General features: G+C 45.8%; 1 protein-coding gene across 1 annotated transcript in view; it reads left to right on the top strand.

Moving 5' to 3' along the window:
• Positions 1-14,492, top strand: part of ABCA13 (ATP binding cassette subfamily A member 13) — a 366,717-nt gene that overhangs the window by 33,211 nt on the left and 319,014 nt on the right. The window contains exons 4-9 of the mRNA XM_065938900.1: positions 4,163-4,317; positions 5,615-5,643; positions 7,422-7,585; positions 10,464-10,594; positions 12,735-12,868; positions 14,001-14,165. Coding sequence (XP_065794972.1) covers positions 4,163-4,317; positions 5,615-5,643; positions 7,422-7,585; positions 10,464-10,594; positions 12,735-12,868; positions 14,001-14,165 — 778 coding nt within the window. The remainder of the gene's footprint in view (positions 1-4,162; positions 4,318-5,614; positions 5,644-7,421; positions 7,586-10,463; positions 10,595-12,734; positions 12,869-14,000; positions 14,166-14,492) is intronic.

Raw genomic sequence — 14,492 nt, 5'->3', positions numbered from 1 at the left:
GAAACGGTGCTTCCCAGGCAGTGGTAGTGCTTAAGAATCTGCCTGCCAGTGCAGGAAGGAGATGTAAGAGAGGCTAGTTCGATCCCTGGGTTGGGGAGATCCCCTGGAGAAGGGCACAGCAATCCACTCCAGTATTCTTGCCTGGAGAATCCTGCGGACAGAGGAGCCTGGTGGACTACAGTCCATGGGGTCACAAAGAGTGAAGCAACTTAGCACATACACACACACGTAATAGAAGCAACAATCCTATTTATCTTGCTTGCTTATTCCTGCAGCTCTTGGGCTGAAAATGTGTCTGTCCCAGCATTAGCTGTATTGTTACTGCCCTTTATTTTTAATTTTTAAATTGTTTTACGGTCCTACTTTATATTTAAAAATTACCTGTATTTTGGCTGCATTGGGTCTCCATTGCTGCACATGGGTTTTCTCTGATCATGGAGGCTACTCTTCATTGCAGTGTGGGAGTTTCTCATTGCAGGGGCTTCTCTTGTTGTGGGCTTTAGAGTGTGGGCTTCAGTAGTTGTGATGGGTGGGTTTAGCTGCTCTGTGTTATGTGGGATCCTCCTCGACCAGGGATTGAACCCGTGTCCCCTGCATTGGCAGGTGGATTCTTAACCACTGGACCACCTGGGAAGTCCCTATTACTGCCTTTTAAAGAGAGCTGGGAGCTGGACTCTGTGCTAAGATTTTACATAGATTCCCTCTGCTGACCCTCCGACAACCCTATTAGGGTTCAGTTCAGTTGCTCAGTCGTGTCTGGCTCTTTGTGACCCCATGGACTGCAGCACGCCATGCCTCCCTGTCCATCACCAACTTCCAGAGTCTTCTCAAACCCATGTCCATCGAGTTGGTGATGCCCTCCAACCGTCTCATCCTCTGTCGTCCCCTTCTCCTCCTGCCCTCAATCTTTCCCAGCATCAGGGTCTTTTCAAATGAGTCAGTTCTTTGCATCAGGTGGCCAAAAGATTGGAGTTTCAGCCTCAGCATCAGTCCTTCCAATGAATATTCAGGACTGATTTCCTTTAGGATGGACTGGATCTCCTTGCAGTCTAAGGGACTCTCAAGAGTCTTCTGCAACACCACAGTTCAAAGGCATCAATTCTTTGGCGCTCAGCTTTCTTTATAGTCCAACTCTCACATCCATACATGACCACTGGAAAAACCATAGCCTTGACTAGACAGACCTTTGTTGGCAAAGTAATGTCTCTGCTTTTTAATATTCTCTCTAGGTTTGTCATAGCTTTTCTTCCAAGGAGTAAGCATCTTTTAATTTCATGGCTGCGGTCACCATCTGCACTGATTTTGGAGCCCCCCCAAAATAAAGGGTTTTATTATTTAAATAATAACCTATTACGGTTATGATCCCATTATTTGAATGATGACTTTCTAAGGGAGACATTGCTTGAGAAACATTTTGGCTTTGGGGACCCTCAGCGGGCTTCAGTTTCCTTGTCTGCAAACTGAGGGAGGGGCCTGAGTGATTCCTCCCACTTCTGACATCCACAGGTCCTTCACTGCAATCCCACAGGGGTTGTTGGACATAGCATTTGGCTCGGGGCCCTTTGAGAGGGTGGTTTCCTACTGATCTGAGGGCCACCTGCAAGGTGGCCTTTTCTTGTCTTCCTGAATCAGATCTCCTTTGTCCCCACTTCCGTTCACAGCTCCTCCCATACCTGGCAGGGTCCAATGTCACCTGATAAAAAGACCAAAGAAAGAGTTGGACTTGGGAAGGAGGAAACTGGTCCCCACACAATGCCTGTTTCAGCCCTGGGATTTCCCCGTGCGTGCTAAGTTGCTTCGGTCCTGTCCGACTCTTTGTGACCCCATGGACTGTAGCCTGTCAGGCTCTCTGTCCATGGTATTTCCCAGGCAAGAAGACTGATGTGGGTAGTCCTTCCCTTCTCCAGGGGATCTTCCCGACCGAGGGATCAAACCCATGTCTCTTGCATCTCCTGCATTGGCAGGTGGGTTCTTTACCTCTAAGCCACTTGGGAAGCCTCTGCTTCCTTGTAGGTGGTGACAATTAAAGGCTGATGTCAAAAAAAAAAAAAAAAAGGCTGATGTCCCGGGGGGCTGATGCAGCAGGTGGATTTACCTGTTGACAACCGTTCCTTCAGTCACAGTGTTTGAGAATTTATGTAATAAAAGGTCTAGGACTTAAAAAATCTAATGGGATCTGACTTTTTAATCAGGAAAAGTTTCTCCCAATTTTACTTTTTGTTTCCTCTCGGGTGTGCTAAAAGTAATTGGACACCTACTTACTTTAACAAGCTTCCAGCAATTTGTGAAATGATTCCTTGTTTTACTTTATCTATTTATTTATTTCCTTGTTTTGTTTTAAATCAATAGTTTCTTACTGACTAAGGTAAGTTCCCACTGAATTTGAGATTGGATGTAGATAGGGTTCAGTTCAGCTGCTCAGTGGTGTCCAACTCTGTGACCCCATGGACTGCCATAGAGGGTAGAATGTGCGATTTTAAAGGTCGTGAGAATGTTTTCTCTTGTTTACTCATGAAAAATCATTTTTCCTCCACATACGACAAGTATTAATATAAAGGTAAGATAAAACAGCAATTTTATCATCATATTTTATTAGAATTACATAGTGTTACTAAAACAAAAATTCACCCAAGGAGATTCTAAAGGTTGAGTTGACTGTATTGGGTGATTCATGAATCCAGCAGCACCCTATCTGGTCAGTAGAGAGGGCTCCTTGTCTTGCCTTTAAAAACCTCCCAAGCCAAAAAAAAAGAAAGCATTTCAAGCTTAGGCAACTTTCCTGTGTGGAAAGAGAGGGCCCATGTGGCAAACCATCTTTCTTTGGGGATGGAAAGGACCACCTCCTTGGTTGTCGATCAGAGAATTTCACAGTGAAATTACCTCCTTCAGGGTTGTATTCCTGGGGAAACCGACCTGCAGTTAGGTTGGGGGTTAAGTCTTGGTTTTAGCATGGGGGACTCCATCTGGAGCCTGTACGTTTTCCCACACCGTGAGGTTGGCCAGGATCATCCCTATTAGAACCACTAGGAAGGGTGGGTTAAAATGCAGAGTCCTGGGCAGCCTCCTGGCTGAGGGTGGGAGGTGGGCTCAGAGTCTGTACTTCACAGACTCCCACTCGGTTCTGACCCTCTCTGCGGGAGTCTGCTTCCTGGAACCCCGTTTTTAAAGATGAAAGGAAATCTTTTTGTAAGCATGTGATGTTAACACTTCTCCTAGAACTTGACATTTACATTGGGTCTAGATCTTACCCTTTTAGGTCATTGCTCTGATGGACATTATTGTTGACACATTTTACATTCCTTAGTGTCTTCTAGTGGTAAAATTATTCAAAGCTAATTCTAAGAGAATGATGACAGCTTTCTAACTGTATTGTTTTTCATTTAAAAACTTTATTATTATTTAAAAACTTTACTATTATTATTTAGCTAAAGCTAAAATAAATTGGAGAAGGAAATGGCAACCCACTCCAATATTCTTGCCTGGGAAATCCCATGGACAGAGGAGCCTGGAGGGCTACAGTCCTTGGGGTTGCAGAAGAGTCTGACATGACTTAGCAACTAAACAAACAAAATAAAATTAAAGGAAAAAAAACTGGGAGAGAATATTTCTTAGAAATATGAGAAAGGGAAGCTGTGTTTCAAACATGAGAAGACAGGGGACATCCCAGCAGAAAAAGTGGCCTTGACCACGCAGTGGGGACGGCCTCCTTCCTCCTGATCGCTAGTCCTTGTGACCTGGCCTGACACTATCCTTTCTGTCTGGGGCTCCCCTGCTTCCACCCACAGCTGATCTCTCCTGGGGAGGCACCCCCAACGCTCCCTGGACATCCCCCAGGGCCGCTCTGCCTAATGCCCCGTCTGCACGATGCCCAAGTGGGTCTGAATCAGGGCAAGACACACAGACTTGTCTCTGGGCTGCCCTGCTCACAGGTCCCTTATCTGTGAGGCCGTTTTATATGTTTATTAGTCATTTCATTCCTTTCATTGATTACACCGTGTGCCTCAAGCAACATGCTGGGCTGTTGGGGCATTGGAGGAGGTGTAAATGTGCGCAGGCTTAATTGAGGACAGTTGGGCCTTTTGGTATCAGGAACCTTAAACTGCTGAGGAGACTTGTGGCTATAGATGAGTTCTACCCAGGTGCTTACTTCATTTATTTAAAGTTCTCCTAGGCTCCCAGCTGCAGCTGCTCCTCACCAGAAGGTTGACGACCTGGCCTTCTTAAAAGAGATACAGGACCTCGCCCAGGAAGTTTATGAAGTGATGGACAAGGCTAGAAACTTACAAAAACTCTGGGTAGAAAGATCCAAGACTCCAGGCAAGTAAATCTCTCAGACTCTCCACTCCATCCTGGTACTTAGGGTTGCTGATTTAGCTAATGAAAACAAAAGACATCCATTTAAATTTTTACCATAAGTATATTTGGTATATAATTTTTGCTACGGGCTCTCTGAAGCTATTGTTTCATTTTTTTTTTTTTTCCTGTGGTAGGCTCCATTGATTAGATCATTGGTGATTCACTCCATCTCCAGCCCCTCACTCTCGATGGTCAGGGGTGGTCACTGGTGTGGGGGGAATGAAAGGTCCAGCTCTGTTACCAACTTGGGTTCTTGGGCTCCTCAAAGTCAGTAGAAATTGATCAGAGACCAGATGAGAGATTCAGGCGAGGCTTTACTGAGGCCCCTGCTGCAGCAGAAGGGAGTGAGAACAAGTGAGAGGCTCCCTTAAGTGGGATGAGGGTGGGGGCGGGTAAGTGGGTCATGTTGAGTGATCTGCCCACCCCCTTGGAGGTGCTGTCTGCAGGGATCATGTTCAGGACACTGCTTTGTAGTTGGGTTTTGGCCTTTTTGTATCCTGTTGTTCATACTTTGGCCCAACTGCAGGAGATATTTGTCCAGATGCAAGCAGGCCCCAAGTCCAGCCTGTCTCAGAAATGTGTCTCGGCTTTTCCAGTGAAGCCATCTGGGCACCCAAGCCCTCAGGCATGTCCTTAGTGTTCAGAGGCATGGTCATCACTTGGAGGTTACAGGGCTTTTCGAAGCTCTCCTGTCAGGAACAAGGACTGATACACGAAGAGATGTTCCTATCACACCCACCGCTCGGGAAATGAGAGTTTTAAGAGCCTGTGTTAGTAGCCGAAAGCAGAGATCAGCACATATTTCTTATTTTATCACAACCAGATTCCAAATATAATCTGAAAAATCATACTTTCATGTTTTTCTCTCTCTTCAATTTTTTTTTTCTCTTGTTTTTCTTTACTTTCCCTTTATTCTCTCTGTCTTGCATGCTCACAATGGCTGTGGAATTGGAGACTCAGAAAATAATAAATGGTTATTTGGTAATTCCATTTAATTTATTGGTTATTCCAATAAATAATAAATGGCAAGTGGTTGAAATTTGGTTTACCAGTTAAATCACTTCCCTGGAATTTATTTAATATCGGTGTGTATTGAAAGGAGTGACTGTTGCCTTCAGATTTATTTCTCAGGTTGTTGTAATCACCTCTCAGAGCAGGACTCTGTGATTGGCATTTGATTTTGGAACTAGAATAGGTGCTCGGCACATGCTGTCTGGTTGCTGCCTGAACTAATATCTCTGACGTCTTCTTTTTGTAGATTCTCCTTATGGCTCCAGTTTTTTAACAGTAAGTATTTTAACAAAAGTTTGAAACTTAGTCTTTGGAGATATAATGGCATTGACTGAAAAAAAAAAGCTGAGAATTATGTTTTTAAAAACATTTTTAATTTTTAAATTTTTGGCTGCATTGTATGGCCCAAAGGATCTTAGTTCCCTGATCAGGGATGGAACTCATGCCCCCTGCAGTAGAAGCACAGAGTCCTAACCACTGTACCGCTGGGGAATTCCAAGAACTTTTTTTTTTTTAAGAACTATGGTTTATTCAGTGGACTTGCTGAGGACTTAAGTCAGGGACAGCTTCCCTGGTGGCTCAGATGGTAATGAATCTGCCTGCAATGCAGGAGACCCAGGTTTGATTCCTGGGTTGAGAAAATTCCCCTGGAGAAGGGAATGGCAGCCCACTCCATATTCTTGCTTAGAGAATTCTATGGACAGAGAAGCCTGGTGGGTTACAGTCCATAGGGTCTCAAAAGAGTCAGACATGACTTAGCGACTAACACTTTCACATACACTTACAATCTGTCAGTTCTCTCTGAGGAACTGCTCTGAAGAGGCAAGGGAGGAACCTGGACAGGTAGGAATTTTTGCAACACATACGGGGAAGTCAGAACATCAAAAGATTACTGTTGATTAAGGAAGAAGCACGTGTTGTGTGAATGAACTTAGTGCTGTCCACGCATGGGAAGATGCAAGAGTCTGGGCTCATCAAAATCATCCTTTGGATGTGCATCTCAGTTATCTGGGCCAGTGTCTTGCTTTTCTCCATCCTGAACCTGCTCAGGGTGCACAGGGGAGGAGAGGGGAGTGGAGGGGTGGGGAGGGGAGGGGAGTGGAGGGGTGGTAGAGTGGTCTCAGCTGCAGTGCCTGCTGGCTTGATGACTGCAGCATTCCCTGTTTACTGATATGGCAGGTGACATCCTTCTTCCACCACAGTTAAGTTCAAAGCACTGATTTTAAGTTTATTCTGCAAACACATCTTTCCAGTGATTTGATTGTTAGTTAACACTGTATAGAAGCTGTATTTGAGATAGCCAGAATCCTGCAAGAGATGGATTAAAAGACGAGTGTACTCTTCTTAAGTAAGGTCATGAGTTTAGAAAACCAGAGGGTGGACATGGAGGCTGGATGGTTGTGGGTGACTCAGGGCAAGTGGCTCTATTCTTCCACTGGAGGGTGCCCAGGTTCCATCCCTGGTCAGAGAACTAAGATACCGCAAGCCACAGCAGAGTTAAAAAAAAAGCAAAACAAAAAGATTCATGTGTTTGGCACAAACCTTTGACTTGCATTAGATACACAGCCTTCAGTTAAGGCCCCAGTTATTGCTGGGGGACGTTTTGTTTCCAAGGGACATTTGACAGTGTGGAACATATTTTTGCTCAATGGTGGTGGGTGGGGGGAGGACGAATTTTTGTGAGGATGGAAGTATTCAGTTATTGACACTATAACTGATATAGTCATGATTGTGCTCAGCTGCAAGAACAGAAAAAACCCAAATAACAGTAGTTATTCCAGTTGTGTTCAGATTTGAACAATTCATCATCTATTTCCAAAATCTATCTCAACATCTTGGAAATTGGTTCAGCTTGTTACAAAAACAGACATCTACCTCTCTTCCCCAGTTCAAACTTCCACAACAGTTAAAAAACCAACCTCACAGAGTAAATTTAAAATCAGGTCTGTTCATAGTGACTCAGGAGGCACGACTTTGGCCCCCAGGGTTTCTGCCTTCTTACCGCTGTCGCGGCCCTGCCCCTCCTCCTCCCACCTGGCGTTTTGTTCCATCAGGTGGATCTCAATAAGACCGAGGACGTGATTGGGAAGCTAGAGAGTCTCCACCAGCAGCCTCACCTCTGGGATTTTCTGCTTTTACTGCCAAGATTCTACGCAAACAACTTCCACATTGCAGATGGCGTCCTCGGGGGAGGACACCTACTCCATGCAGTTCTGAGGTAAGTTAAAATGAGAAACGTAACCAGTTACAGAGGATTTGATCATCCTTCTCATTTTTTTTTTTAGTTTTGTTGTTGTTGTTGTTTTGCTTTGTTTAGTTTTGGCTGTACTGGGTCTTCTTTTTTTGTATATTCATCTTTTTTCTAATCTTATTAAAAAAATTTTTTTTTCTAATCTTGTTTTTAATTGGAGGATAATAGCTTTGCAATGTTGTGTTGGTTTCTTCCTCCTCACTTTTTAATGGGAAAATACATCTCTGAGTGATTGATACAAGAAAAACAGGCATTGTATCTCTGGAATTATACCACCCAGAGATGGCGGAACTCTTGCTTCTCCACGCCTGCCTCTCACTCCCTGTATAAATATTTTACATAAGTGCGGTGATGTTATTCAGAGCATGTGCTCCCTGATTTAAACAATATAACGTTGCATCATTAACGTTTCCTGTATCCTGATAGTCTTCAGATGAGCATCATCACTGGCTGAATAACATTCCATTTTGATAAGGTATAGTAGACTGCAGTTTCAGTTCAGTTCAGTCACTCAGTCGTGTCCGACTCTTTGCGACCCCATGGACCGCAGCACGCCAGGCCTCCCTGTCCATCACCAGCTCCCGGAGTCCACCCAAACCCATGTCCATTGTGTCGGTGATGCCATCCAACCATCTCATCCTCTGTCGTCCCCTTCTGCCTTCAGTCTTTCCTGGCATCAGGGTCTTTTCCAATGAGTCAGCTCTCCGCATCAGGTGGCCAAAGTATTGGAGTTTCAGCTTCAACATCAGTCCTTCCAGTGAACATCCAGGACTGATCTCCTTTAGGATGGACTGGTTGGATCTCCTTGCAGTCCAAGAATCTTCTCCAACACCACAGCTCAAAAGCATCCATTCTTCGGCTCTCAGCTTTCTTTATAGTCCAACTCTCACATCCATACATGACCACTGGAAAAACCATAGCCTTGACTAGATGGACCTTTGTTGGCAAAGCAATGTCTCTGATTTTTAATATGCTGTCTAGGTTGACCACAGTTTACTTGATAATTTATAACTGGTCTTCAGTTGTTTCTGAGCTTTTTGTTACTGGAGATATGACATGAACATAATATTACTGACCCCAAGCTTGCTAAACTTGCTCTGTTCGCTGCATGACAGGCCAATGAATCCAAGAGACAAGGTGCTGAGGCAAAGAATCTGACTTTATTCAGAAGGCTGACTGGCTTAGCAAGAAGATGGCAAACTACCATCTGGTTGGGGTCTGGATGCTGGGTTCTTTTATGGATCACAGATGGGGGGTGGTGGGGAAGGAAAGTAAAGAGGCCATTCAGTCTTGCAAGTATCTCTTAGAATGGCAAGCCTCAGGCAGGGGGATGTGTTAATTTCTTTTTTTCTGCCATCTCCAGTGGACAGGGTTCCGAACAAAGGGACTTCAGTTTAACAGTCAGACAGAGGGGCAGGATTCTCTGAGGCAGGACATTGTATGATAATAATAATAATAATAATAATTATTGACAATAACAAAAACAACAGAAAGCAAGTCAAAGAAACAGTTCCTACATGGAGTCAGAATTGACCTCTCCCTGCAACAATAACACTTTAAACTAGTTTCTTAGTAAATGATGCTGCAGTGGCCCCAAATATTACCGAAAACAGCTAACTCAGTCTTACCAGTTGTGGTTCATGGAGCAGCCCATTGGTCTCCTGTGATGGACCTGACCCCATGTTACCCTGGGTTGAGATAGGAGTGAGATCTAAGCCCCCGATTAAAGTAACAACCTTCTGCTTTCCCTTCTATCTTGTTTTAAATAGCTGCTGCTCATCAATCACCGCTTTCACTTCTGTGTTCTTGCTTACTTACCCATGGAAACTAGGGCTACCTGGGGAGGGGAGGGATCTGGGTTGTTTGAGCAGAAAGTTTCCTGTGTATTAAAGATATCCAGAACAAAGTCGGGGGCCCAGCATTTGGAGGTGACTCTGCTGGGCCCACACCGGTGCGGAATAAACTCAGCTGTTGTGCATCTTTGAGTGCCTTTGTGTCTTTCTGACGCCATGGTTTCCATAACAGGGTGACCTTTTGGAGGACTCCGTCCCAGCTGGCTTCCCGCATTTTAATAATGTGGTCTTCCCCCCCACCCAAATTGGACTCTGTGTGAATCTGTCCTGTGAACAGGGCATTTTATTAGTAAAAGTTGAGCCCTCAGGCCAGGGGGGTGGAGTCCCAGCTGTGGCCTCCATTCTGGCCTCTGCAGCAGAGCACCCCCCACCTGAGCTCCCTGCCCAAGGGGCCAGAGCCCACTCTGAGAGCTCCATAGGCCCCTTCCCTACCCCCGTGGAGGGCAGCGCTCCCCACTGGAGTGTGCACCCCCAGGTCCCTGGGTGGCCAGGGGCTGCTGTGGGCAGGAGCGTAAGGTGGAGGCTGTGGCTGCTGCTTGGATGTGCAGGCAGGAGTGTCCAGGGGTGCAGACGGGGCTCTGAGATGCAGACAGAGCTGAGGGGCAGGCAGAACTGGGCAGGGGTGGGGGGACCAGGGACTCCTACCCCCTCATCCTGGTGCATAACTCAGAATCAGAACATTATGAAGTTGAACAAGGCTTCCCACAGGGTTCTCCAGCAGGCACAGGGCCCCTGGATATTAGACTGAGTGTCCAGACTTGACACAGGCGGGCTGATAAGCACTTTTCTGAGGTCACGGCACTTGGCACCTGTCGGCTTCCTGAGTGGACCAAAGAAAGCACTTAACTTTTGTGTTTCATTCCTGGTCCAGAGAGTTAGGGTCACACTCCAGCCTTGGGAGTTCCAGCCACGTCCTGCTGGAGTGGGGCGGGGCGGGCCAGGTCGATGCTACCTGTTTTGCTAATGGTGCTCTGGTTCTGCTTCATTTCCAGTTCCTTATCAGCTCTAGAAGATTTAGATTGGCTGCCCCTCAACCACACCTTTTCCAGGGTCTCTGAAATGGTGCTAAAGGCGGCCGTTTCAACGCTGGCATTCCTGCGGGAGAGTGGAGCGGTGGCCACAGGTATGGGCATCTTACCGCTGTTGTGACATTTCACAGTTGTACTGGTTAAATTTATCAGCCACCACCACAGAGCTCACATGCTGTTCAAAGAAATGATTGAAATAAAATATCAAACGCAAGAAACAATCAGTTGTTTCTGATAGAGGTAGACCGAAAATTTGGAACTCAAAACAATTTGAGTTTCTACCAAAATTCTGCAGTCATTTCTAATAAATGTTTTTTTTAATTAAAAAAATAACTGATTTTAAAACTCTAGGACTTGATGCCCTTCAAGAATAGACCTGTCATTGGTTCTTGTTTTTTTTTTTTGGTTGTACCACTCAACCTGTGGGATCTTTGTTCCCTGACCAGGGAAGGAAAACTGGACTCCTAATGGAAGTACAGAGCCCAACACATTAGACCGCTAGGGAAGTCCCATTCGTTCTTTGATTTTAGTCTTTCCTCCCTCCTGAACTCCTATTAGGAAAACATATTTGAAAAATATTTGACGTATTTGAAAAACAATAAGAGGAGAAAGGTGATATGGATTTAGAGCCACACCCCCTCCCAACCGAATAGATAGTCTTTCCGCAGGAAAATGACTTAGCTTGACCCAGGTATCCTTTCTTTTTTCCTTAAGTGTTCATTTTCTTTTATTTTACTGACCAAATTGTATATATTCAAAGTGTACAAGGTAATGGTTTAATATATGTATATGTGGTAACATGATCACCAAAAACAAGTTACTTAAAACAGTCACCACTTCACACAGTTGCCTTTTTGGGGTGATAATGATGTCTGAGTAAATTTCAAGTATATGATACAGCATTGTTGACTGTGATCCCAGTGCCATGCAGGAAATCTCCAGAACTTACCTTTCACTGAAAGTCTGTACTATGTATGACCCATATCTCCTGCCTGGCACCTCTCCACACATAGGAAGTGCTCGTTTTAATCTCAGAACCTGTCTTTTCCCAAGCCAGATTCCTGGGTAGACCCCCCGCCCCGACTTCAGAACCTGCCCAGAGTTCCCTGTGACCCTGACTTTCTGTCATCTTCACAGCATTAATTTCAGGGCACGTGAAGTCTCGTAGGAGGGCTTGTGGTGGAGGCTTGGGTAGCTGATGCTTGCTGAATCATGATCTGAAATGACCTAGAGCTGGGTTTCCAGATGCAGGTTCACCTTGGAATTTATGTGCCTTTAGGTTTGAAGTTGCCAGGCCATACTCACCAGAGATCACCCGACCTTGGAGGTCTCGGGTGTAGATTTTGGGACGGGGGTTGCCATTTCTGTATGGCCCTGCTGGCTTACTTGGGTACCTTATGAGTTTTATATCTTGATTAGCTCTGTTGCAGGGGAACATTTTCTTTGGTTTTAAACAATTTTTATAAATATTATTTTAAAGACTCCACAGTATTTTGTGCTATAAATAAATCGTATTTCCTTCCCTCCTCCAGCACTAGACACTGAGTTGATTTTCAATATTTAAACAGTGTAAAATCAGTGCAGTAATATCATGGTTCATGACTTTTCCTTCAGGCATCTTATTAGGTTTCTTGAGATAAATTTTTTAAAACAAAATTATTGGGTTCAATATGTGAATTTCATAAACTTCTTGCCACTCCCTTTTCCAGGGAATCCTCCCGACCCAGGGATTGAACTCAGGTCTCCTGCATTGCAGGCAGATTCTTTACCATCTGAGCCACCAGGGAAGCCCATTATCAAATGACCCTCTAGAAATCTGTGGTCATTTATGTGCCAGGAGGTGGCTCAGTAGTAAAGAATCCTCCTGCTAATGCAGGAGATGCGGGAGATGAGGGTTTGATCCCTGGGTCGGGACCATCTCCTGGAGGAGGAAATGGCAACCCACTCCAGTGTGCTTGCCTGGAACACTCCATGGGCAGAGGAGCCTGGCAGGCTATAGTCCATAGCGTCTCAAAGAATTGGATACGACTGAGCATGCAAGGAAGCAAGTGATGTATCACCGCAATCTCCCTAGCTCCGGATTAGCTTGTTTGCTCTTCCTGTGAGTGGTCCAGTTGGCCTTTGTGCCACATTTGCCTTTCTGTTTGAAGTGGAAAAGACATCATTTTCTAAATGACTTTTGACCTGTCTCAGCGTTGCCCCAGCCGATGGTATATATCACTGGTTGTCCTGCAGAGTCAGGTTACAGCCTGTCCGTGAAGGAGCTGATGTGGGACCCACAGAAGGTTCAGGCTGACCTGAAATCCCGATTTGGCTTTGATGACCTTCACGCAGAACGAGTCCTGAATTACTCTTCTGACCTACAGGAGGTAAACACACTTTGGGTCTCTCCTCGAGGGCAACTCTAGAACCTTCTCCTGGGACCTTGGGGCGGGAGTGCCTTTATTGAAATCTGGCTCCTTGGACTGGGCGGGATGCTGCTGTGTCTGACTTCTCTAGAACTGCTCCTTCCCTCTTTCCTTGTCTCATGATCCTGCCTCAAACACAGTTTGATGTAATAGAACACCTCGTAGCCGCAGGGGGACAAGCCAGGCCCCTGAGGGGGGGAGGTTGTGAAGCCCGGTGGGGTCCAGATGGGGCAGAGGGCATGACAGGGCTGGTTTCCAGGCAGAGCGGTGCCTGGGGAGCAGAGGTGTAGGCCTGGGGAACCAGCTGGACCAGAGTTCAGATCGGAGCCTCAGTTTCCAAACTGTAAAATCAGGGGCTCTGACCCACTGACCCCTCCAAGTCCCACTAGCAGCTGCCCCTGAGGGTCTGGGAGGCCCTTACCTGCTGACCCTTTAGTTTCTTGGCACATCTGTGGGTACATCTGCTTCTCGCAGGGCAGGAGCCAAATACTGCAGACCTGTCTGCATCCTGGGCCCACTTCCCCAGACCCCTTCCCCACCTCCAGATGGGATGACACCACGATTGTTATAAAACTATGTAATAGAGGAACACAGTTCATTCCAACAAGAACATACATGTTTTAATGGAGTTGTATTAGAGAAACTTCATGTGAAGTTCATTCATAGCAATAAAGGAGGTTTGGCTTGAAAATATTAAGTAATTTCTGACCCAGAACTCTGATCCAACTTCATCCAGCTCTGATACTTAGAAAACAATTTTGGCAAAGCAAATTTGTGAGTCCAAGGTATCAGTTACACTGGGCCAGCCTGTGGGTGCCTTTGGCCCAAGAGAGTGGAGACAAACAGTATCTGAAATCATCCCATGTCCTGGAGAAATTGCGGTTCTCCTGAAAAGAGTCATCAACTTACTCCTGCACTCTGAAGGCCTCTCCTCCAGGTAAATGCACATGGACAATAGTGCTCCATCAACTTGTTATGTCTTCCATCAAACAAATGTCAGAGCTTTTTCTTTGGCAAGACTGTGGTACTATTAGGAGAAAAACATCCCAGGAAAAAGCCCCTGATTTCTAAATAGTTCCCGTATCACTGGCAGATTCCCACAGACACTTCACTGGAGCAGATGCTGTGCTTAGCCTTGTCTGGCTCCTCTGAGGATGAAGACGATGGAGAGGGTCGCCCTGCCGACTGTGACCCTCGGTGGTCAGCGGCCAAAGACTACCTGGTCCACGCGGTCAGCCGGCTGCACCTCTGCAGACAGGTGCCGTCCACAGGAGACACCTTGTCCTGGCGTGCCCAGACCCAAGCACCTTCCTCCTGAGTGTTTCACTGCTGGATTTAATTTATTTACCTAGTCTTTTGGATTTTTTTTCTGGGTTTGATTTCTTCTTTTTTTCCTACTTATTTACTTTTGGCTGTGCTGGGGTTTTGCTGCTGCTCTAAGAACTTTCTCTGGTTGCAGCAAGTGGAGGCTACTCTCGTTGCGGGGTGCAGGCTTCTCATTGCAGCGGGTTCTCTTGTTGCAGCGCATGGGCTCTAGGGTACACGTTCAGTGGTTGTGGTGTGTGGGCTCAGTTGCCCCGCCACA

Source organism: Muntiacus reevesi, chromosome 6 (assembly GCF_963930625.1).
Source record: "Muntiacus reevesi chromosome 6, mMunRee1.1, whole genome shotgun sequence".
NCBI classification, from domain to species: domain Eukaryota; kingdom Metazoa; phylum Chordata; class Mammalia; order Artiodactyla; family Cervidae; genus Muntiacus; species Muntiacus reevesi.
Note: the sequence above shows the minus strand (reverse complement) of the source record. Positions and strands in the feature narration are given on the sequence as shown.